We start from the raw sequence: 27213 nt of genomic DNA on the forward strand, positions 1-27213 counted from the left end.
ACTGGTATATTTTAAAGAATGAATTTACTAAACCTGATTCCTGGAGAATTGTCATAAACTGAGTTTATATTAAAGCTTAACATGAGGCATGATTTGTTTGTTTTTAGTTTGGTGCACCCAATCTGTACGCTCTCAAATATATGAACTTTTAACTCTCAGAAACCTGAATAATGTCCATATCATTGTTATAATCAATTCTTTGTCTTTTAGCACCTGAAATCCCCAATCATGGGAGACAAACCTATGATGAAAAGGTGAAATGTTTGCAAACCCAGAAATATTTAAATAACAACAACATCCTACTTTTATCTTTATCCAGTTCAAGATGAATATCCTACTTTTATCTTTTATGACATACATACCTAATTCTCCTGCCTATTTTCCCACAACAAGAAGTCTCAGGGCTAAGAAAGTGAGTAGCTCAAAGTTATGGAGCCAACTTTTATGCCTAAGGGAGGACTAGATCTCAGACTCCCAGTTTCTAACTCAGCACTTTAAACACTGCACAAAAATCGACTCCTATGAGAGAACTAATCAAATACAATTCATTAGTATGTCTTTCTGCCAGGTTGAAAAAGTGCTAGTAATACAAAAGCATGCTAACCATTTGTGAAGAACATTACTGCAGTTCCTTGTTTCTTGCACCTTTCTCCAAACAATTCAAACTGTCGAATCTTGTTTAAGAAATTCTAAGTATATTTCCTTAGAACTCTAATGTGTGAATGAACTTCTATAGAAAACACATGTTTCTGCAAAGAAATTAAATTGATAACTCATTAGCACTTACAGTAACTCAGTCTCTAAAGACCCATAAGATGTGTTGGCAGTGTCTTCTGTACATGCCTGCGCAGCATAAAATAAATTGTTAGTTATAGTCTCATGGACATCTGCAGGAGCATGGAATGGGTTTTTCCTTGCTACATTTAAGATTCATCTGGAATGTAAAAGAAAGAACCAGCAGGAAAAAGAAAACCAATCTTTACTATCAAGACATCAACTTCTGAAAAAGCCTGTAATGTACTTACTCTACACATGGGGATTCTGAATATGTTATGCATGGACACTTGCCTGTATAAGGAGTAGTAGTTCAGCACTAATAGTCGGAAACTACAGTGATTCTGATAAAGCAATACTTCTCCTTCCAAAATCCATTATTGCGTTGAGGTGACAGAATGTGTTGATTTCTGTCATAAAGGAAGTGAGTCTTTGAAAATTTAGTTACACTCACGGTCAACTGAATTGTCTGCATTTACACCATAAAACTGGGAAGCAGATTACACTTTGATTTATGCAAGGCTTATCATCTCACAAATTTGCCAATTACAGTTATTTGATAATATAAGTAAAAGGCAGTCACTTTTACTGTTACTGTAAAATAACAGTATTGTTATTTTAATTGCAGACAGTATGTACAATATATATATAAAAGTTAGTTAAAACATGGCATATATATATATATCTGAAGATTTCTTACATGAAAACACAGAACAAAACCATCCACACCTGCTTTCTTTTATATTTTGGATAGAGATTTGGAGAACGAATTTTCACAAAGAGATTGAACAGGTCTAGTGACATTCAGATCCACTGAAATGTGGTTTCCAATGTTATTTTGGGAATTTGGAAATGCTCAGACCATCCTGGACAGTTCAGAAGCAAACAATAATTACTTAGCAGGCTATTTCTTTCTGCTCTTCCTGTTTTTGTTTAGTTTGTCAAACCACAGAAGTATTCATTACTGCAGTCTACATCAGTAAACTTCACGTTTTCACTATATACATAAACTATACAACTGACTGTGTCCTTTGAAGACAAATAAACGATTTTCCAGTATACAGAAAACTCTGTTTAGACCAGGGTTCTCCGAAGTGATGCATATAAATTCTCCAAAGGTTAATGGGACTATTCATTATTGGTGCTATCATATTATTCATAATACTAAACAAAAACAGGAAGAGCAGAATATAATGTACAAGACAGTAAGAAGCAAAAGTGGTGTTGCTAAAGATAACAAAACATTTGCAACATAGAGAAACTATTATTATCAATTTTGTTACAGTATATCACTATATATTACCAGTCATATTTTTTTTATATTTTTCTCCAGTTTGTTGGCAGTTGAAAAAATCCATAGTAATAAACAGTGCGAGTACAATAAATGAACAGTGTCTCTTTAGGGATTGTTTAAGCATATTCTTTACTCAGCAATTTACTAAATATTAAGCAAATTTTACATTGTAGTAAATAGATTCACTATAGTTCGTGGAATAATGCAGTGCGCTGGGAAAATCTGTGAAACCCATTGTTGCATAGTTGCATAGTCTTGGGATCCCAAGAGAACATCACAGGGATCTCTCTGTATTTTATTCCCATAGTAAGAGCTTTATGTGTTTAGGAAAGGGCCAATTGAAAGTGCTCCATGATGAAATTGAGACATCAACCCTTGTAAATCAAACACCTCACTGCACTATACTGGCGCCCAGAGATAAAAACTAGTATCAAGGAAGAGATCTAATGGCCACTTGCATATTTTCCTCTGTCTGCATCTTTATTTCCTCATAGATAAAATATAGAAATACGAAAATGCAACAAAATGTAACAGCCAGGAGGACTGAGGCGCCAGAAGAATGAAGAACTTGAAATGACAAGTTTGATGTATTCAGAATCAAAGAGTGAATTGAAACATTTCCTCTATTTGTAACAGACACTATAATACATTTTCTCCTTTTACTTCCCTCAGTTGTTAAACCTTTTTGGGGATACTCAAGTTTTTTTCTACAAAGTGATACATACAAATAATTTCTATAATGCCTGCATTTTAGATGCACTGTGATGGTGAAAACCTGAGCTTGAGTTCCCAAGGTCTAAACCAGAGGTCCCCAAACATTTCAGTTCACTAATCTCTTCGCGAAGTTTTGGATTGTTCATTAACCTCCAAATTTTTAATATACAAAAATAATTTAATAAATACTACTTTAACTAATTGTGCTGGTTGTCCAGCAATTTTTCACAGCTACAATCTTCTTTTGGAATATTTTGAACAAGGTATTGATAACAATCCAGTTTCTAAATAAAAAGGCTAGAATACCAAAAGATATAACAAATTTTGAATGTTTTCTTATGATGGCTTTATTAAACATTAAACCAGATAGCCAATAGCCATGCCCAGTCTTGCCCAAAAGGTTTGTCCTTAAACCTTGCCCTTGTTAGCAAAAACCCTTTTTCTTGTGACAAGAGCAGAACAGTATCTGGGAGATGTGAAAGGAACTGGTTCATCTGAGAGATGAAAGGGGGAAAGAACATCTGGAAAAAAGAGGAAGCAAGAGTGCTAGAAAGATGTAAGTATGAGAAGAGACTAAAAACAGCTGAAAGTCGAACTGATTGCAGCAAGATATGAATATAACAAATAAATCTGTCTCAAGGACTTTTCCTTCTCCTTCTCCTTTTTGTATCAGAAGTTTGTTGGCTTTTATGCTTAACCCAAGTCTTGTAAATTTCATGCTACTCCGGCTGTCCAAGACCCAGATCCTGGTCACAGTCTTCCCACAGCGTTCTATGACAGATTGATGTTGCAGACCTTGTTTGTGTTTTTAGGAGTACTAAACGACTTATTCCATTATAATTATTTGGGCATTAGGCTATCCAAGCTTTTTTTAAAAAAAAAACCCTGATCTTTAAACCACAAGACTGTTTCTGTTCTCATCTCTTGGTAACAAGGCAGGGCTACTGTTCTCTGCTCACATGCCCCCAAAAGCTGCTAGGACCATGAGATGCTGCTATAGAATTGGTTTTCTTTTCCTTTTTTGTCAATATTGATATTACACCCAGTGTAAAAGTAAGTTATTCAGGCTGTAAAAGCTCCACAAGTAGGGTTTGAGAAGCAAGATCCTGATCATACTTCCAATTGGATGGGTAGCAGAAAAATGCTGATTAAGTGCCATTAGGTCAGTCTCGTCTCTTAGCAATCATATGGATGGATTATCTCCAGAATGACTTGTCTTCAATTCGGTCGTATGGATCTCTCAATAATGCATTCAATGTTGCTCTAATCAAATCCATTCACCTTAATTTTGGACATCCTCTTCCTCTTTTTCACCCAAATTTTCAAAGCATCATGGACTTCCAAAGGGAAGTCAGTCTTTGCATGACATGTCCACAATACGATATAATATAGTCTTAAACTGTGCCATTACCGAGGCAGGAAGCAAGTGCATCCAAAAGGCATAGACTGTTGAAATCTTTCCAGGCATGGCAACCTTCCTCATCAAGTGAAGAAATACAGTAAATGCCACTTATAGGTTCCGATACATCTTATCATCAACCAGATCAATTATTTATTTACATCGGCATCCCTCTAGCTACCCCTTTAAAATCACAGGGCTTCTCTTTGCAGCACCAAATAGCAACTTATTTTTCCAGCAACGTGAAGAGAATCTCTGTGATTCTCAATCCCAGGATGACACTATTCTCTCCTAATACTCTCTATATTACCAAAATTAAACAGGGAAATGGAAAAAAAATTATTTTGTTGTAGCCATGCATTGTAAATGAACATAATTCTGCTGATTTGTCGGAAGATAACCTTTTATATGGTGGAGTAGAAAGCAGTACAAAGAAATATTTTGAATTATAAATCATTTTAAAACTTATGAACGAAGGAATTTAATTTTTCACTGTTTACTACTTAACCATTCGGTATCTAATATGCCTTTAAAAATCAAAATAAATAAAAATCCAAAAATATCACAGTAAAATATTTGTAATGTACTAACATTAAACGCTTTCTATCTTAAGGAAGACTTTGATTCATGCTCTGCTAATTAGTGTTTAATGCAGATAGAGATTAATTTAGAGTCACAAGGGGAAGGGAGGGGGAGGGGAGGTAAGCCTCTGCAATTTTTCTTGGCAAGTCTGAGGAATTCAGAAAAACCAGAACATCCAGAAATATGATAATGGCTTATATCAGGGGTAGTCAACCTTGGCTCTTTTATGACTCGTGGACTTCAATTCCCAGAATTTCTGAGCCAGCACAGCTGGCTCAGGAATTCTGGGAGTTGAAGTCCACGAGTCATAAAAGAGCCAAGGTTGACTACCCCTGGCTTATATAATAAAGAATCCAGCATTTAAAACTAGAGAATCAATAATCTATATCACAGATGTGGTGTTCATCTGTTTGTCCCATTGAGAAAGCAAAATAAAAGTCGAGGGCACAGAAGGGACAAAAAAGAAGAGGGAAGGGAAGGAGCAAAGGTTTTTTTTTTGGCAGTTTACTTCTTGATAAAATTTATCAACCCCCGACTTAAATGAATGTCATAGCATGTTGCTGGCTGACCTTGAAAAAGCTGAGCAGACATATCATGAAGCTCACCAGAATCAAATTCAATCTGAGGAAGTTTTTCCCTTAAAGATGCAGAAAATGTTTAAATAAATGGCAATAAAATATGAGGATCTGCTTTAGCTTCTCCTTTTAAGGTGGTTTTCATTTCTTTGGCTTGGTCAGCTTCTCTTGTCAGGCTGACTGACAGCTTAAGAGTTTCATGGTCAATTCTGGTTATTTTTCTAAACCTCCTTTCATTAACCTTACTACTAACTGCAGCATGATTCAAATCCTTAGAACCAAAGAAAGCTTTATTTCTGCAACTTTATTACCTCATAAAATATCTAAGCTATTTTATAATAATGTTTGCATCTTAAGGATCAAGTCTCTATCTTCTTCCTTCCTCACTGAAAGGTATAAGAATCCTTAAAGCTGTTCAAATATTAGATGGCTACTTCAATCCTTTTTGATAGTGACTGCAGAGCAATAAAATGTTTCTTAATTTAAGTCGCCAGAACATTCAATGATTATATCATGGCTTTGCATAGTGCTATTCACAAGTTTGAAATTTTTACTAATGAAATTAGCAATGCTCAAATATCACCCATACAAATTGCCTCAAACTAGTGTGAAAATGCTACTGAAATGTAACTTGAAAACCACAACAAGGCCACAGAAATAGCCAAGAGGAAGGAAATGTTCTTTGATGTTTTAAGTTATTATCTCCATCGTATTTTCCAAGAGTCAAACAGCTGAGTACAAATCTTCCAGGCTAACTCTTCTGCGTAATCATCCCCAAACATAAAATCTGGGCCTAGGTCAATGAATGCCTTCTTGAAGAGAAGGATTGTTAAAATGAGAAGGAAATGAGAAAAATAGGGAGACCTAATTTTCTATAGCTTTTTTTTTATTAGACAATAATTAAAAAAATGTAATTGTCTCATGTATTAATACAAATTTGGTTAACAATTGTATTCTATTCAGGATAAAACCATGATGATTCTTTGTTGAGCACCAGAGCCACTGGAATTACTGTGACATGTTTGATGGATTCTTGTAAAAGGACTCTTTTAAAAAAGATGAAAGAAGAAAAATAAAAGATGTCTCTTCCAAAGAATTACCAAGAAGAATTGGAGAAATGAAGGTGAATTTATCCTAAATAGTTTCTGAGTCCAGAAATACTAAAACGTGACCCAAAGTTCCAAAAGACTCATCCTATGACTCTACAAACCCACATGCTATAGACAATTTAAAGCAGGAATCAGTTTTACCAAAAGACTTCCAGAATCCTATTACACAAGTATCTGGAACACTCACGAAACCAATTAGTCTTGAAAAATTAGATAACAAGCATAAAATTAAACCAAGGAAATCAGCTGCAATTTATTAATTAATTCAAGGTACATTGCAAGATATTCAGTACAGAAATAAAAAGCAGAAATAAGCTTGGCATCAAAACTATGCATAAGATCAAAATCTCCTCTTTCCTTAATGGTTCTGTCTTAGTCACATAAAAATACCCCAAGCAATTAAAAAACAAACAAAAAGATATTTCCTGCTCATCCTACTCCTAAGATCATATCCATCTTTCTGGCTTTATTCCCAACCTCTGCTTGCTGAGTCAATTTTTCATGCTACCTTCAAGTTGTAAGTGAAGGAGGTTTTTAAGATAGACTTCATGGACAGCAAGGCAATTTTTATTTAATTTTTTGCTTGCTGTTTGAAAAGGTAATCAAAGCATCCAGATTCTCTTTTAAGGGCTGGAAGATGGCCATATTAATTTACTTTCAGTGACCATCCTTCAAGATTTGCACCAATTTCTAATAGCAAAAAAATCCAATATCCCTAGCAGTCCAAGACAAAAGAAACACAGAGGATGTCCGATAAAATGATGCTGTAGTATTTATAGCTTTGGGGGGGGGACCTGAAACCCCACAAAAGTGCCAGAAGTCTGAAAAACAAAACTTTAAAAATTATTCCACATCACAATAATATATTTCTTGCTAAAGACAGGATTAATACACACATATAGTAGAGACAGAGGAAGGATGGAAGGAAGGAAGGAAGGAAGGAAGGAAATTCTGCTTTTCCCTTAATTTTTTTTTTTGAATGATATTGCTGAGAGTATCCAATGTCCTAACCTACAATGAAGGAAAATAGCAAAGGCTTGTGTCCAATTTAACATATTTCTCCTTTTTTGAGTGCCCGGGGGGTAAGACTATGTTATTATTAGTAAAACAGATAGCCTTTACTTTATAATTATAATTTAGAGTACAAAATAAATACAACCAACTCTAAATTATTACATTATGAAACATTATGAAGTTTTTACTTTTAGGGAAATTTAAGAATGGTTTAGGTTCTTAAATACGAAAATACAAAAGCTATATACTATCATAGAAGTCAATTTCAAACTCATTAGATGGAATCACATTTTGCTAGTTTTAATCAATGTAAGGAAAAATAGAAAATCAAAGTAAAATCTTTTTTTGATTTGGGCAATACATAACCATACATATGGGCACAATTTCCAGACCTATTCCGGTGCAGGTTATTTTCAAATTATTATCATAACTGGGATCAGAATTTTGAATTTCGATCACTAAGGGGTGTGGATCTTAAGTGAGTCATCACGTAACTGAACCTAATTTTTGACCATTTTTAGCAAGGTTGCTATGCGAATCACCATGATTGTTAAGTGAATCAAGCAGTCCTTAAGTGAATCAAGTAGTTGTTAAGTAAAACTAGCTCCCCCAATTGATTTTGCTTGCTGGGAGCTGATTCTGAAAGTTGCAAATTGCAACCTTGTGACCGCAACCGGTGTAAATGTACACTAGTTGCCAAGTGCCCAAATTGCATAATAGTCGTCACTTCGGGGATGGGGCATAAGTCACTTTTTCTGAGGCCTTCATAACTTCAAACCATCAATATACAAATGGTTGTGATTTGAGAACTACCTGTAGGACATTTTATATTAGAATTTTTTGCTTCACTGTAGTATCAACAAATAAGACTTACATGTATAGACATCTGAAATGTTAACAGCGCTGTACAGTTTTATCTATCATAAAATAGATAAACCTTTTCAAAAATACACATGTTTCCAAATGTGCACATAAATTATCTTTCATCTAGACAAAATCCTATAAAATAAAGGCTAAATAAAACTATTACTAAAAACATTATATATTCTTGCAAAATAATACTCTGCTAAAAATGAGTTTATTCCACATGTATAGAACTATTGCTCATACATAGGCAATCATAACAAATTCTACTTGAAATCTGATACGTGTCCAAAATATAGTTCTTGTCCCCATGAACTACATGCTTAAAATCCTACCTCCCCTTAACTGAACCACCCACTGCTGAAATTTATGCTGGACAACCAAATGTCTTTGCCACCCACAGTTGTATTTTTTTTAAGAGTTATGTAAAATATTTCTTGGTCATTTAGTTAATCAAGACAGAATTATCTCTTTGCCAAAAACTAAAGTAGCAACTAGCCATCAAAAGAAACTGGAAAGTTTTTTTTTTAATCTGTATGTTTACAAAGGAAGTACAATCCTCAGATAAATCAACATTAAAGCAGTTTACATGAATACACAACTTTGTGGATTAACACACAAATTATCAAATAGCCATTCTTTATCTCTGCATTTTACCATCCTCAGATAAAAACATTTGAGCACTTTGTTTTCAAATATACAAATAACAAAAAACAGGGCTTTTAAATAATTGTTATTTTATATTTGTATTTCATATGAAGAATAAGGCAAAGAAAAGCAGCTTGTTCACTTGTGAGCATGGTTTTTTTTTAAAAAAAGGAAATCTCTACAAATTCACCTATGTCTGATATTTCCAACTGACTGATTTTACTAATTTACCAAACAACTCGTAACTCGGTGGGCCATTTCAGACATATTTTCTTACCTAAACAGAAAATAACTATGAGCAGGCAAAGAGCAGTATGAGTGACCTCCAACTTCTTGCTGGCTTCTCCAATGATTTTCCATGTAGGAATCTGGCAGCAAGTATTGGAAATAACAAACACATGTCTGTGGAGGTACAGTAGCATGGCAACATTGAAGTGTCCAGAACTTTGTCAAATTTAAATCCCACGGGAGTCGTGGGTCCCAGATTTTGGACACATTCTGTAAATTAGTCCATCTGAGGTATGCTGATTCAGCTATTGTTGTCCTATGATGCACCGTTTCGCCCAATTGAAGATTACAATCAAACAGATACAAGAGTTTTAATAGCATATAGATCAACATTTGCATGCTTCTTCAAAGGAAAGATTTTGGGAAGTTCATATTTACATGAATTCAAATCCAAGTCAATAACAATTACAATTGTCAATAACAATTACAATCACATAGATAAAAACCAGCATAAGAGATAATAGTCTTAATTTATCACCCTCTCCAGCACAAGGTCTTAACATTGTATTCAAATGCAGTTTTATTTTTTTAGTCTTATCTAGTTTTGTAATAATACTGTATTTCGGTAAATGTAAGAAAATATTGTAAAAAAAATATCAGCTGAGACTTTTCCATCCATGTGTTTATGATGATGATGATGATGATAATAATAATAATGATAATAATGATGATAATAATAATAATAATAATAATAATAATAATAATAATAATAATAATAATAATAATAATAATAATAATAAAGTTGGAAGGGACCTTGGAGGTCATCTGGTCCAACCCCTTGCTCAGGCAGGAAACCCTATACCATTTCAGACAAATGGCCGTCCAGTCTCTTCTTAAAAACCTCCAGTGTTGGAGCATTCACCACTTCTGGAGGCAGGTTGTTCCACTGGTTAATTGTTCTAACTGTCAGGATATACTTTTTATTAGTATTAGTAACCTTACATATTTTGCATTGAACTCATTGTAAGTGTTCAACTGAATTGGAGATTATATCCCTAATCCTTCTTTTAAATTAACAGCAAATGTTTAATTAGAGTCTAAATGGAAAATGAGAATGGAGCCAGCCTTGTCAAGTTTGACCCCAATTTTTTCAGAGCCTCTTTCCCAACTAGTCCCCTTAAGCCAGCATTGCTGTTAATAAATGCAGTGAGGTGTTTTTTTTTCCACCCAATAAATGTGTAGCCAGTTGCATAAAAGAATGAAAAAATACATAACTACAAGAAAGAAGACCAGAATTGCTAAGAACCACCCATGCCCTCAGAATGAACCACATACTTCACTAGAACAACTGACCACACAAACATTAGAAGAGCCAGATAATTCCTGGAAACACTCAGAGAAAGAAGCCACCAACAAATCAGTGGAACTAAACACTGTCTACCACCCAGGCCAGCACCTGATTCAAGCCATATACAACAGGCTGACAAGACAGATCAGTCAAAATAGAATGGGCACCATTCCCAAACGCTAATCACTGATATTTTCCAGAAAGCCTTTAATAACACAGCATTCTAATTCACATAGTGATCTCTACAGTGCTTCTGCATCTCTGAACTGAGAAATGCATGGTGAAACATCTGCAAATGAAATGCTTTGGTAGAGTAAGCGCAGTGAATTATAAGTAGTTTTCAACTTACAACCATTCATTTAATAATCATTCGAAGTAACAAGTGCTGTGAAAAAAGTGCCTTTTAACTTGCACTTACAGCCATCACAGCATCCCCATAGTCATTGATCAAAATTTGTGACCTTCCCAGAGTCTATGGAGAAAGCTAGATTCCCTTAATGACCGTGTGATTCAACTGCAGTGATTCTTTTAAAAACCATGGCAAAAAGATCCTGAAATTGGGTGTCAATCACTTAACAACTGACTTGCTTAGCAACACAAAAATCTGGTCCCAATTGTGGTTGCTAAATCAAGGACTACTTGTAAAAGAAGATAATGCTACAATTTTTAAAGATGTTTCTTAATGCATGTTTCTAGATGCAAAAAGATATTTAGAGTTTGTTTTCTCTGTAAAGGTATTTCTCTTAAAGGTATATTTCAACTTCTACTTTATTGACATTCAGCAAAATCTACTAGTCTGTTGCCTCTGAAGAGAAAAGGTTTTGATCCATGTGTGCTACCTGCTTTAACATATGCTGGTGAAACATGGACACTAACCTCACAATCAATACAAAAGCTATGAGTGGTGCAAAGAGCCATGGAAAGATACAGTAGTGGCCAAAATTGTGGAAACCTTTTGGGAAAAGTGTATTTTTGGGGTTTGATGGCTAATGACACCACTTTTTGGGGGGAGTAGTACCATAAAATTATATATCAATGGAAAGATAATTTAATCAAGAATGTAATGCAACAAAGTTTGTTCAATTATCTATACTGTATTCTATGAAAAGTTATAGCCAAATAACCAGAAAAAGGAAGCACAACTTGCTTAGGTTGGTATCAGGTAGCTTTCCTTCATCTGATGGTAGCCAATGAGCATGAGTGTTTAGAGAGCCAATCAGGTGTCATCTTGTTTTGGCAATGAGCCAATCAGATCACAGTAGGATTTAGTTATTGATGTCATGTATTGAAGCTGAGAGGAGGACATTTGTCAGTGTCTTATGTGATCGCTATCAAGTTGGTTGGGTTTTTTTGTGTTCTTTCATTTAGTGAGCTTGTAAAACATAATAAAATTAAAGTAATGGTGCAAAGAAAGTGATGTAAAATAGTATTATTAAGTGAACAAGGCTACAGTTATAAAGAAATTAGAAGAAAAATTGGTGGAAACTTAACCAAAGGTGGCATTTCTACTGTACACTTTTCCCAAAAGCTTTCCACAATTTTGGCCACTACTGTACATGCTTAGCATTATAAGACAAGAGAGAAAGACCTGCACATGGATTAGAATACAAACAAAAGTATACAATATCATCAAGAGAGTAAAAGAATTGAAATGGAAATGGGCTGGTCACAAAACAAGAACAACTGATGGTAGGTGGACCGAGGCAGTCATAGAATGGATCCCACTTGATAAAAATCATCCACGAAACATGGATTGATGACATTAGCAGGTTTTGCAGGCCCAATTGGCAAAAGAAAGCTCAGAACCATATTGGTTGGAAACATGCAGAAGAGGTCTTCATCCTGCAGTGGTGATGGTGATGGTGATGGTGATGGTGACGATGGTGATGATGATGACAACTTTATTGACATTGCATTTATTTCTTTGATATGCTGAATTGTGTGAATACAACTTGAATTTAGAAAAACATTACAAAGTTCAAGTGAGTTTTATTGTGTGGGAAGTCAGCCAAAGCAGCAGTAACAGTTCAAATGATCTTTTTGTTTCTACTATTCTATTATTTTAAAGCGTCAAGGAAGAATTAAATTGCTTTTCAGCAATCAGGATTATTAAAGGGCAAAAAAACAGAGGAAAGCATACGATTGTATGTTAAAAATGAGCACAGAAAGTAAATGCAAAAGTTAACAATAAAATCATTTATATTTTGAATTTATGAGTATTGCTCTTCTTCTCCATTTGTGGGAATGATGTTTTTTCAACTATTGCATTAAAATATTCATTACCAGATAATATCCAGCTTTATTGTTTTATTATGGTTAGCCAATCTTTCTAAACATTTTTCACTACCTTCCAAGGCTGTGTGGATAAGAATGTGTTGCCAGTCATTCATTTTTATAATCCTCTGAAACTCCTCATATAGTAAAATCAGCTTTCTGTAACTGAAAAAAACCAATGATCTAGGGATATGTAATGGATTGCATCAAAACAGTGCATAAACACGCAATAGTCAATCAACATAGATGACCAGAGGAAAAAACAACACTGAATATTGAAAAATAATACTGTAATGTATATCCAAACCACCAAGTTAAGTACATTAAAACTAACACATGGAAAAAAGTTACATCACAAATCATTTTTGTGGCATTCATTCATAAAAACTCAATAGTTTCATAAAACTGCAGCTGTTGAAACAACTACCAACTTCAATGGAGTCTTTTAAACATATTTTACCACAGAATCTTTCAATCCCTATCTCTGAAACATTACTACTGTCTGTTAAGAATGTATCATGAAATAAGAGGGAAACCACACATACCAAAGTCTAGGAACTGACATTTAAATACTGTTTAAAAGATGGTTTGCCACAAATAGAAAGTTGTGTTTTCTTTATAAGCAACTTGTCAAGTTAACAGAGAACTTTCCATTCAATCTGCATTAAGGTGATAATTAAAGGACACTTCACATTTTACTGTATAGCTTAAGAGAATGTATCTTCTGTTAGTGCTGAAGTGAATTCCCCCACCTCAGACGCTCAGTGGAAATATACATGGCAGGTCTTAACTGTTATGGTATTCCACTACACGTTTCCATGGCATGCATTCACATGTCAACCTGAACTCAAGCTTAATCCATAGAGTACAGTCACTAATAATTTTGTATCTGAAGCATATCTAAACCCAGATAATGAAGGCAGATCAATAATGTTGCCTAAAAAGAATGAAAATATCCAATAGCCTCATTTGTGTTAGAACAAAAATGGATGGAGGCTACATTTTGAAACATATGGAAAAGAGGAAAAGCCACAATTATGAAAGCATGTTGACTCAATATCCTGTGTTTTTCCCTTTAAATAATTGTACAGGACCAGTTATGGCTCAGTGTTTTTGTTTTGTTTTTTCAATCAACCTCTGCAACATAACTGCTTTATGATCATGCACATAATTACCATAAAGGCCAAAATAACCAAAGTATACTTTTCTGATAGGGTATGAATCAACCCTGTGCACAATATTTAGAGAACACAGAACCACTAAGAAAAATCAACACCCTCTAACACCAAAGATGCATAAATTCAAAGGGAGTGAAGAACTTTTTTTTTAAAGAGAAAGAGAAATGGTAAGCATGCAGATGGAACTGTATTTTTCAAGCTAGCTACCACTTCAGTTAACATAATTTTGATTCAGTTCCAATTTAAAAGAATCTGAATTTATGATTTTGTAAGTGCTGAAAACGACAGCAGCAAAATATTATTTAAGTATTAAATAAATACAGCCAACATAGCAGATAGTAGAAACTTTCAAAAGAAATACCAGAAGATGTGTTTTAATAACTACATAATAAATAGGCTAACATCAATCAATAATCTAGACCAGGGGTCCCCAATCCCCGGTCCGTGGACCGGCACCGGTCAGCGGCATGCCAGAAACCGGTCCGCGCAAACAAGCAAAGCCCCATCCACAGGATGCAGGCAGCACGCAAAACCATGCCCCCTCCAGTCCGTGAAAAAACCTCTCTCCACAGAACCAGTCCCTGGTGCCTAAAAGGTTGGGGACCTCTGATCTACACAATACATAGATGGAAGAAAATACAATGAAGTGAGTATATTAGGAGTGTTTTCCAAAACAAACAAAATGTATCTGCATTTGTGAAAATTCTGTTCCTTAAAAAGAACCCCATAACCAAAGTTAAAATAGTCCAGTACAAAAAAAAAAACCCCAAATCAAAAAAACTTAGCCCAATATAATAAACTCATAAAACAAATATACATATATTAGGTTCCCCTAATATTGTGGCCTTAGCACTAGAGGGGGGCAAGCAGATGTCCATGGCCTACTAAAAGGCCAAAAGAGTTAGGGCCCTCCAAGCTTTAATTCAAGCATTGCAACACACAATGAAATCTCGCAAGGTGACATTGTTTAATCGGGGGACTTAGAACATACTTACCCTCCTGAATGAGGTGCAATGGGCAGAAACCTTCAGAGACAGGCAGTCCAAATAATCATCTGTCCCTGTGCCATATAAGCCTTCAAAGGAGAAAAGCAGCCCTTTCCTACAAGCAGTTGACATATCATCCTAAGTCAGTGGTGGCGAACCTATGGCACAGGTGCCAGAGGTGGTCCTCGGAGTCCTCTCTGTGGGCACACGTGCCGTTGCCCCAGCTTTGCCTCCCTGTGACCCCCTCTCCAGCAGCCCCCCCTGAAGGAGAGTCGCCCCTGAACGTGGCCCATGCAGAGCAGCACAGCCAAGGACATGGCAGCCAGGCAGCGTAGTCAAGACTCTGCCCTCACACCCCATCGTGCACAGTTGTTGCTGCAGGGCGCGGGCAGAGGGCGTGACCACTATAGCGCTACTGGGATGCCTGGGCGATCTGCGGCGGGTCCTGGTGACGGTGAGTGGTCCTGTGGGCAGGCGGGGCGGGAGATGGGGGGGCGGAGTGGGGGCAGGGCAGGGGGTGGAGCGGGAGCAGGGCCAGTTTTTGGGCACTCGGTCTCTAAAAGGTTTGCCATCACTGTCCTAAGCGATACATAGTAATCACTTGGCACTATTACCATTTAGGTTTTACCAAATAATACCAAATCTAGTTGCAGACTTGCTATTTCAAAGGGAATGCAAAGTTTAGTTTGATATAAACATGTAAAACAGATGATTTCCTAAATTCCAACTATAGGTGAAGAAATAAGAGGAATTGAATGCAGAATCAAAAGACCGATCAGACTACAATCCCAACATAGCCACAAGCAGTCTGACTCCAACCTCCATTGAATTCCATGGACTCTTATCTAAACTCCAAGCAGGTAACCCCCTGTGCACAGGCTTTTTAACAATAAATCAGTTTAATTGGACCTTCATGTGTGTTTCCTAGCTTTCAAATCATGTCTTCAGTATCAAGAAATCAGTCTACAAGAAAGTAACTTAGTTCAGCTTATTATAATGTAATAACCCACAAGGCTCCTTTACAGTTCTTTAGTTTAAAAACAGCTATAATAAACACACAGATGATATATTTACTAACAGATAAAACCTGACTGCAACCCAAAATAAACTTCATAAACACATTTTAATTGTAATTAAAAAAAGTTTTACATAACATGTAAAAGGACAAAGTTTTTCTTTCATGTCCCCAGCTGCATAAGGTATAAGTTCTCTATAGTTTACTCTCTCTAGGAATTTAGGAAAAATATAAATGAAACATCCATAATTCTCTTTGCCATTTAGAACTACCACTATTTTATTATCCTGTCTCACTAAATCAGCATTTTAAGTTTAATGTTGATTGCTGAAACTAATTAATTCTTTCACAGAGATTTTTCAGACTGTTTCAAGCAAGATGAGAAAAGAACTCTAAGGCAAACAGAGGTGACAAAATGCAAGCAGCTAATGATCTATTAGATAGCACTGGGAAAAAATGAGTAACTACTCCATGTTTCTTCTCTGCTGCTTAAAAATAAACAACAGTTCATTTCCGGGACTATTCTAAAATCATTACATGCAAGTATAGATTGTTGATCCCTGCAAAATAGAAAACAGAAATCTAGCTTTTTTAAAATATTAAAACATACATCTTTTTTCCTAACTGTAACAAATCTAGTATGGACATTGCCATTCAGTTGAGGGAACAGCTGGATTCTCATGTCTACAATTGATTTCTGCTTCATCTCTTCCTCTTTGCTACAACTGATGCTAAATAAAAAGTCTCTCCTAAAGGCTAGGGGATTGATCTGAACTAGTTGAAGTTGCTTATAATTTACATTTCCTTTTTTTTCTTTTTTATAAAATAAAAATCTCTCCCCAATCACTGAAGGAAAACAGAAAAACCCAACCACTGTGCAAGTTTCCAATACTTTGTCTCTATTGAATCTAGGTTAATCTGGTTAATGGTAGGTCAAGAAAAAACCTCATGGTAGAAGCCATAAAGAAATATCATATGCAGCTGTTCGAAGAATAAACTGAAGAAAATTAGATGGAGAAGTATCAGACAGGGAAAAAAATCAGTTATGTCAAGGAACTACCAGGCATATAATGGTGGACCAATGAACTGAAAACAACAATATATAAATTGCTTTTAATATTTATTGGACACAAATCCTGTAATAAACATATCCAGTTACTAATACTGTCATTTGGTAATACAGCCTGCTTCTAATAATTGATGATGTATCTATAAATGTAGGAACTTGATAGGATATACTCTAAAAGTCAGCAAATAAAATTAGCGAGATCAGATTGTATTTTTAAGCACTTTCGAAAAGTGCTTACATTTGTTCAACTGAAAATCATTTAATATGTACAAACATCTCAAAATAGACATTTTCTCTGTATTGACAATGCCTTGAATTACCTGATGAGACAGTAAAATCATCATACATATTTTCCACTCTTTTTTCAATCAATATAAAATTTCATAATGAAAGGTGCATTTTGGTTTGCTGTCAATATATATTCATATTAAAGGAGAAACCAGAAAGACAGAAACCAATTAAAGCAGGGGTGTCAAACTGCAGGCCCACGGACCAGATGCATCATAGCAAAATTGCACCCACCCCATTGCCAGCAATGGAAAAAAAGTCACAATACGTCGCAACACGTTACGTGACATTGCGAGTTTGACACCCCTGAATTAAAGCTTTTATAATCAAGACTTTCTTGGGGGGGAAAAGGTTGAAAAAACCCTCCTTCTATATATGCATTAATTTATATAAGTCATGTAAATTTAAATTTATATAATTCATACAACTTCTATAATATTTCCAAAGAATTAGGAATGCCTTTGTGAGGAACTTCACTGTTATGTGGCATTAAGCAAGTAGACAAAATAATTTCAGACAGGGAGAAAAGATGTGGAAAGGAAAACTGACATCATAAATCCCAAATCCTATTCTAATCATGAAACTCCTTGGTGCTGTCTTATACTTAATTATTTGTCTAAGTGAACCACAACCGTCAACACTGATTACCATCTGAAGGTAGGAATCCTTCCTATTATTGCTTACTCTTTCCACGGTTAATGCCAGTGATTAAACCTGGTAAAATATGTAGTCTGCCAGTTAAACAGAGCCCTCCGTTGTTTCAATGATAAAAAGTAAAATATAGATCCTAATCCCATGCATGAGCAAATCAGCTTCGCATGCTTGCCCTCTACTTGTGCAGCCCGATTCCCAACAAGCTGCAGACCAGTATCGGTCCACAGACTGGGAGTTGGGGACCCCTGCATTAGAAGACATTTCGTATTTACATGAATTTCTAGATGAATTTTACATGAATTTCTACAGCAGCACTCCAGTCATTACCAAACTGATGGATATATTCCCTTGTCAGAAATATTTATATGTCTTAAATCATACACAAAGTAATAATTTGGAACCTAAACTGCTTCTCTGCTTGTGTAAGGGATGGTGAGGAATTTGTTTTACTAACTGCCACCCTTCTGTAGTACACTCATAATTTCTGCATGTGCTCCAAATACTAGGAAAGATTCTGACGAACTGAAAAAACCCTTGAAAACATATAAACTGTTGCCCATTAGTGGAAGAAAAATATTCCAATGTTCATATTTTTATGATGCAATCTACTAGGTCACAATCTAATTATACACTTTTGCATTGCTTCTGAACTTCTGTTGCCAATATGTAGCTAACTCCTGCAGAATATATAGAAGAAATTATTCACAGGCAGTATAGTATGTTTCCTCATACTAATATCTGTGGGCAGGCTACAATGAGGAAATGAAGTTAACATAAATAAATGCTTTGTAAAGCAGAGCTATTATATTTCAAAATTATTGTTATGTACAGTACAGTAGTAAATCCAGGTAATTTCATAAAAATAAAAAACACTAAATAGAAAATAAATCAACCTGAAAAGAGAAGTACCTTGACATAGCAAAGTAAACAGGCGCTGTTAAAATAATCAGGCTGAAAAGATAGAATTAATATTCCTTAGAATTTCTGATGTATTTCTCATTTTGATTATATTTGGTGACAGCCATAAATAACCCACAGGACTGAAGAAATATTATTCTCACCTGGTTAAATAATAATAGTAACTGATATGGAGTACAGTGTGTTTGTATATTATGACAAATTCCATGCTTGAGTCTACAATAGGCACACGTAATTTTGCTGCTCCCATCCTGTTTTTTTAATGCATTTTGTGGCTTTTTCATACAAGACTGTTCTGTTACTCCACTGCATATGTTCATCAGAGACATTAATTCTGCTGCCTAATCTTTCTAACTGCTTTTTCTACCAAATGTACAAGATATTTTGGTGGATGTTATAAAAGCACTCTAAACATTGTAAGGAAGTGGAAAGAAGAGGAATATCATTTCTGCTTCTTTTTCCCAGTTTCATGCATATTCACTTAGTATACAGCAGGGGTAGTCAACCTTGGCTCTTTTATGACTCGTGGACTTCAACTCCCAGAATTCCTGAGCCAGCCAGCATGGCTGGCTCAGGAATTCTGGGAGTTGAAGTCCACGAGTCATAAAAGAGCCAAGGTTGACTACCCCTGGTATACAGCGTTCCTCTTAGCCTTTTAGGCAGAAAGACTGAAAAGACCATTAACAGCCACCACTACTGTACATCATTTATTTCTCAATAACTCCTTGAGAAGAAATGATGACTGCAAAGTGATTACACTTCATGAAGGCTGAATTTTCAAGACTCCAATAGTCTAATTTTTTGGCTTTTTGTACATTTCAAAACCCTTCTCTAATAAATTCTATATAGATAACACCCAACAAAGACTGTCTAGAAAAAAGTTTCAAAGTTCAAAATCAATAAAATTAGTAAGCAAAATGTAGAACCTTGATAAAATTAAAGTCTAATGGGTTTAGGAAAAACATATATACAAACAGACTTTTCATAGTGAAAAAAATCCTCAAACTTAGGTTTGATTCTTTTTCTGTCAAAGATATTACACAATTATTCAAGGCAGAGCCTACACGTTTTGATGAAGCTTTCTAATTCAGAGAGGTAATGTGTATGTTTCCTACCAATCACTCAGCAAAAGTTTCTGAAAGGGAAGTGCAAAAGTGTATGCATAGTAGTCCCTTTCTTCCACTGATGCTTGCATCCTAGACTAGATGTAGCTTTTTACATTTCATTAAAAGAGGCACTCTTTGTGGGATGGTTGGCTCATAAGGATTTGTTACTTCAATGGTAGTTTATTGAAAGCTTTCCATACTGGCTACCAGAATCAACTTTCTAGAGGTTCCTAGTATTTGTGGATTACAGATTCCAACTAATTCAAGTAAAAGTTATTTAATACTATTATTTGTATTCCAAAGTTTCAACTACCGTATATTCTAATAACTTGAACCATTCTACCAACTTTATTGCTAATTCTACCAATAAAGTAGTCAAAATTTGACTACCATGGCAGAAACTATTTTTGCATTCAACAGACCATATATTGTAGCATAAGAAAGAATAAAACTGCCTCTTTTTCACCTTTTTCCTATCATTTGTATTTTAATTCAAAGCAGACATTTGAGGCATAGGGAGAGATCAAGTGTTTTACACAATACAGCAGGGGTGTCAAACTGCTGGCCCGCAGGCCGGTTGCATCATGTGGAGGCCGCACCCACCCCAGCTCCGGCAATGTGAAAAAAGTCGTGATACATTGCGACACGTCACGTGATGCGGCGAGTTTGACACCCTTGCAATAGAGATGCTACCTGCCATACCAGCAAAATGACAGATACATTCATCACTGACTGCTACAACCTACATCCCTGAAATACAGGAGAATCCAACTGCATTTGTTCCCTAACAGAACAGTATCTGAGGGGCCCTTGGTGCTCTCTGAACTTGCTAGATTCTTGCAGATGTTTCATTACTCAAACTAGATAACATCATCAGTGTTAGTGTGCACTGATGATGTTACTGTCATGGTTCCGATCAACAGAGACAAATAAAACAGAACTCAGAGGCTTGCAAATTCCTCAAAGAACATGTTTATTGATACAGAGTATTGGTACTTCAAAAGTGAAACCAAGTCTGAAGAGGTGCATAACAATTCCCCAATACAATTTATGATTCAACAACTAAAAACAATGGACTTTGGTCAAAACTTTATAAATACGATTCAGACAATATATCAGAAACAATCAGGAAAAGTAATCGTAAATGGGGATTGCACAGAGAATTTTGATATACGAAAAGGCACAAGACAAGGATGTCCATTATCCCCACTGCTATTTATCTTAACTTTGGAAGTTTTAAATAGAAACATTAGGCAAGATCCAGAAATTAAAGGATTGAAAATAAAAGGTGAAACCTACAAACTGCAAGCATTTGCAGATGATTTGGTATTCATTCTAGAGGAGCCTTTAGAGATGATTCCTAAACTGTTGGAAAATATAGAACAATTTGGAGAGATAGCAGGATTAAAGATAGAGAAAAAACTAAAGTGATAGTTAGCAATTTTACAGATAAACAAAAAAAGCAATTATCAGAAAAAATAGAATTGCAAATAGAAAAAAAGGTCAAATATTTGGGAATATATTTGACAGCAAGATGTTCAACAATAAAAGAAGATAATTACATTAAATTGTTAAACCAAATAAAGCTTGATTTGGAAAAATGGAAGAATCTTCAACTGTCGATGTTAGGAAGAATGCTACGGTGAAAATGAATATATTACCAAAAATATTATTTTTATTTCAAGTGATACCTATAAAACTGGAGAAAAAATTCTTTGAAGATTTAAACTCTCTAATTCAAAAATTTATCTGGCAAGGAAAGAAAGCTAGAATTAAATTGAAAATGTTACAAGAAGCCAAGGGAAATGGAGGCTTTGGCTTATATTATGAAGCATCAGTGTTAACATGGATAAAAGAATGGATAACTCTTAAAAATAAAAGATTGCTGTATCTGGAGGAACATGACCTGCAACTTGGTTGGCATGCTTTTCTATGGTATGGAAAAAATAAAATACATAAATACTTCCAAAACTACTACATTAGAAATGCATTATTATTAACTTGGGAAAAAATAAAATGTAAAATTTGAAAATTCCAGGATGGCTTTCAACAATGGAAGCATTCATTCGTATATCCAAATCTAGTCAGTCTCGATAAAATATGGACCTACAAAGACATTCTAAATTCTGAAGGGAACCTAAAATCCAGGCAAGAGATGGAAAATCAGGGCATCAATTTAACATGGTCGTCACATTTACAAATGCAAGTCAGATATGATAAAGATATTAAACAGTATGGATTTTACAAAGAACAGAGTATGTTTGATCAGACATTATTAACTTCTGATGAAAATTTAATTTAAAAAATGTACAATTTCTTATTAAATTTCAAAATGGAAGGTGAACAAGTAAAAGAGACAATGATAATAGTATGGGCAAAGAATTTTGGATATAATATAGACTTAGAAAAGTGGCAAAGTTTGTGGGAAAGAAACTATAAATTGACAATGTCAGCTTCATACAAAGAAAACTTATATAAAATGTTTTATAGATGGCATTTGCCACCAACAAGATTAGCAAAAATGTTTAAAAACATGTCAGAGAAATGTTGGAAAAGTAAACACAAACCAGGTACTTATTATCATATGTGGTGGACATGTGTTAAAGCAAAGAGATATTGGACAATAATCCACACTTGGTTAGAAAAAATGTTAGAGAAACACATAGACTATAAACCTGAATTTTTTTTACTAGGCATAATGCCAGGAAAACTCGATAAGCAAAGTACATATTTGATTCTACATGTGATAACAGCGGCAAGAATTATATTTGCACAATATTGGAAGAACGAAGAAATACCACCAGAAGAAATAATCAAAAAAATATTAGACTGTGAGGAAATGGACAGACTTACTTTAAGGTTGCAAGAAAAAGAAGAAACAGAATACTTTCAAACTTGGGACCTATTTTATCAATGGTTAGAGAAAAGATTTAGGGATTAGGAATTTAATTTGTACTAGTGAATAAGATACTCAGACAACACGTTTTTGTTGAATAATTATTATTGAACTCTGTTAAAAAAATAAAAAAACTTAAAAAAAAAAAACAATTCCCCAATACAAAGTTAAGAAATCCCACCCCCAAGGCTATGCAAGCAACTACGCTTTCATGAAATGCCCAGCCTGCAGTCTTGGGATCAGCCGATGACCTTGGTTCCCATGAGAGAAAGTCTGAGAGAGAAAGTCTGTTTTGTCTAGTGCAACACCTGGCAAACCCCCTCCTTCCGTGCTATGTGGCAACTAGGAATGAGAAGGAAAAAGATGGCTGCAGCCATGCTCATTCTAAAGTTGGGTGTTATCTAATTTGGGAGACTAACACTGATGATGTTACCTAGTTTCGGTAATGAAACATCAGTAAGAAAGCAATCAAGCTCAGAGATCACCAAGGACTTCTCATTTCAATCCTGAATACAAGTATTCTCTTTACTGGTAGAATAGTATCTGCTAGAGAGGGACTTTTTGGAGCAGACATGGAAGTGATACAGAAAGAAGTAAACAGGGAAAAGCCTCACCATACAACAGGGGTGTCAAACTGCTGGCCCGTGGGCTGGACACATCATCCAGAAGCCACGCCCACCCCATTGCCGGCAATGGCAAAACCATCCTGATACGTTGCGCGACGTCACGTGACGTCGCGAGTTTGACATGTCTGCCATACAAGAATATGTCTCTTACATAATGGTGAATATAACTGTAGAGTATCAAGTACCACATAGATTTTTATGACTATTAGTACTTATCTCTAGCTTCTGAAATAACTGGATTCCAGATATGTCTAAGAGAATAAGCAGTGAAGTATTTGTATTATTTGTATTATCAAGATCATTGATATTTATTACAAAGTTCAAGATATTTTTTCTTACTACAAATTAACATAGTATAACTGCTTTCCTCCTTAACTAAATGGAAAACAATTCTAAGCACTTTTCATTTTTATGTACTTCATAATACTCCACCACCTGAGTTTGTAGACTTTAAACCAGAAACTGGACATCAATTATTTTTTGTGTTGGGTCTCTCTCAGAAAAGCATGAATTTCCAACTCTTTTCAGCATAGTTGAATAAAATAACAGTACAGCCTCAATTTTTTTACTTTTCCATACTTTATACTAGCTATTTCTATAACAATAAACTCATATCTAAATCACAAACCTGAGAGTGATTCACATTCCTCCAAGGAAATGTTCAGTATTAAATACATTTAGTGGGTAAAGGGAACAAAGAAATATCAAAACTCACAATACAATATAATACATCAAGCAGCCTTTGGTGTACAGAAAAGCAGCTTCAAAAGAAGCTTTTATTTCCATTTCTTCAGTGATGGTGGAATTTTTTGGGAAAAATACTATTCCATTTCTTGTCTCTCTTAACAAAAGAAAAAAAAAGTATACGGATCCAGATGTGGAAACTTCATTACTGAATTTCAAAAGGAACATTCACAATCAATCAATTTGGGAATTGGTGATGTTAGCAGAAGGAAATACATAAAACACAATAACCTCTGAAATAAATGTATGGATTCAATAATAAATGTGCTTCATAATAAAGCAATACATATATACAATTATTGGACATAATACATGAATGTCAGAAAATGGACTTACAACTGCTATACAACCTCCAATGTCATTTGAAAGTAGTAGAAACTAAATCAGCTGGACTGCATGTAAAATACATTAGGATACTAACTAAATGTTAGCAGTGAAATCTATATAAACTTAACAGGAGAAATATTATAAAGGAAATGGACATTATCTCTAAGGGTCATCTCATAAATTACAATGGCCTAAAATAAGATCATTTTAGGTGACTGCATTAAATAATAACAACAAAAAGAGAGACTTTACTAACATATACATTCTCTAAACATGTTCTCTAAACATTCCAAAGACAACAGATACAATGGATGTCACCCACTCTATGGGAAAACATCTGCCAGCTGCCAGTTACACCCCTGCTGTGATCAGCGGATGACTTTGACACATGTTTAACCCCAAGGGTCCTATTATAACTATTTTAGGTTTATGGTTAACATAGGGTGTCATTACTTTCCACTGAATTTTTCTAAGTCTCCTCCATTAAACATTCATTATAGCCTAGTTATCCAACACTATCTTGAAAGACCAATAACAGTCTACTGCTGTCTGTTGAACAATATTTTATCCCTGGGAGGCTGGGATCAGGTGTGAACCTCAATGATTTATCTAATAAAGTCAGAAGTGATATAGGACTTTTTGTCACCCTCTAGTTCCCCAACTATTCTATTACAAATTGACTCCTAATGTACATGGAGCTAATAAGAGCACAAGAGATGTTATTTGTTCTTGCTAAAAAATAGCTTTATAATGAAGTTATATAATATAAGTTACCAAACATTCCAAGGATTATGAAGTGAAAGGGAGGAAAAGAAAATATTAACCGTAGTAGCTAAAATCCCAATCTTTGAAAGATAACGCTATGGATTAATTTATACGATGGAAAGTGCATATTGAGGACCCTATTAAAGCAATCTGTCCAAATAATATGGCTAAGGATTCATAAAAGCCCCTGTTGTGAGTACTTCTTACTTCTTATTTATGCCTTAAAGCTTTCTTATTTAGGGCCACTTAAATGCAAATTAAAGTACCCTTTAATTCACTGAATAAGTTTCATCCTGTCAACCTTGCTTATAATAAATAGGATTTCCCCCTCCCTCCCCCCCTCCCCAGTCTGCTTATGTAATATAATGGAAGACAAAAGTTTGGTTGCTTGTTGGCTCTTAATAAAGCACACAGCACAAGGAAATTATCCTAATGAGGTAGGCAAAGCCAACTCCCCTCCTAATTCCAAATATTTAATTCAGCATTTTTCACACACGCTACTATTCACCAACTTACCGTTGCAAGCACACCTTATTTGGAAAGCCAAAAAAAAAAAAACCTCACGGAGTAATCTCGCTCTCCCTTTCTACTTCTTTGAAAGAGAAGGGTGTTAAATTTCATGGGTCCACTTACGAACGGATGGCAGGCAGAGAGAGCTGTGAAAAGATGCCCCTAACAACAAGTGGGACCCAGTTTAAACTTCGGAGACACCCCCCCGCCCCCTTCCCAGAGTACCTAAAGGAGCCCGGGAAGTCTTCTTCCCTTCTCTCCAGAAAACGGCTCTCGCTTCGGGAAAAGCTGCCCTCCGGCCACGAAAACGCGAGGGGTCCCTGGCCTGGCTCTCCTGCAAGCCCCTTTCCGCGGCAAGAGCATCCCTGCCCGCTTTCTCCCTCCGTGGCCTTACCCAGATAGTGCCTCAGGTCCAGCAGAAAGTGAGGAGGGCCCCCGTTGAGCTGGTAGAAGAGGGAGCCTAGGCAGAAGAGCAGCAGGGCGGCCATGCAGAAGCCGTAGTCGCGGAGGGAAAGGAAAGGCAGCAGCGAGAAGGGCCTCCTCCTCCTCCTCCAGCCCATGCCGTGACCGGGAACCCCCGAAGAAGCCGGGGCCACATGAGGCCGGGGCTCCGGACAGCCCGCACCGTAGTGCTTCGGAGGCGGCGAGGCCGGCAGCTGCTGCTGCTGCTGCTGCTTCATCGTCGTCGTCCCCGGCGCTTCCCTCGCCGCCGCCGCCTCCTTCTTAGACAGCTCGCCGGGCAGAGCGCATCCTCCATCCGCCTGCCCCGCTCCGACTGCCCGGCACGTTGGAGGGGAAAAGTTCGCCGGAGGTTCACGAGGTTTCTCTCCTGCCCATTGCCGGCTTCCCCAGCGTCGGGGCGAACGAGCCTAGGACCGGGGAAAGGAAGCGCCCACTCCCCCCCCCCGCCGCCGTTGCCCCCCGAGCGGGCTTAGTTCGGTCTCGCCGCCGAGGCGGCTTTCAGCAACCTCTCGCCTTGCAACGCCGCGCTCCAGTCAGTTGCAGGCTCGAGTTACAAGTCCGGCGGACGGCGGGCCCGGGTGCCTGCAAACTCGCTGGAAGCAAAAAAAAAAAAGTTGTTTGCGTCTCTCCCCCGCCGCCACCTTCCTCTCTGCCCAACTCTCTCGAGCTCCCGGGGAGAGGGGTGTGGGGGGGCGCCGCCTTTGCTCGCTACGCCAGCGCCCCCTGGAGGACGGCCGCGATGGATCGGGCGAGGCGGCGGGATCGTTCGAGGCTTCTCCGAACTCAGCTCGAGTCCTCCTTCCCTAGTGGCGGAAGACGTCATCGACCCCCTTTCCCATTGAGCGC

The 27213-nt window shown here is 36.4% G+C and overlaps 1 protein-coding gene across 1 annotated transcript in view; it reads right to left on the reverse strand.

The window, feature by feature from the left end:
- Positions 1-26585, reverse strand: part of UST (uronyl 2-sulfotransferase) — a 102858-nt gene extending 76273 nt beyond the window's left edge. The window contains exon 1 of the mRNA XM_015815920.1: positions 26300-26585. Coding sequence (XP_015671406.1) covers positions 26300-26585 — 286 coding nt within the window. The remainder of the gene's footprint in view (positions 1-26299) is intronic.
- Between the last annotated feature and the right edge of the window lie 628 nt (positions 26586-27213).

The sequence above is a fragment of the Protobothrops mucrosquamatus genome, unplaced genomic scaffold, assembly GCF_001527695.2.
Source record: "Protobothrops mucrosquamatus isolate PMUCROS unplaced genomic scaffold, P.Mucros_1.0 scaffold385, whole genome shotgun sequence".
Lineage (NCBI taxonomy): Eukaryota > Metazoa > Chordata > Lepidosauria > Squamata > Viperidae > Protobothrops > Protobothrops mucrosquamatus.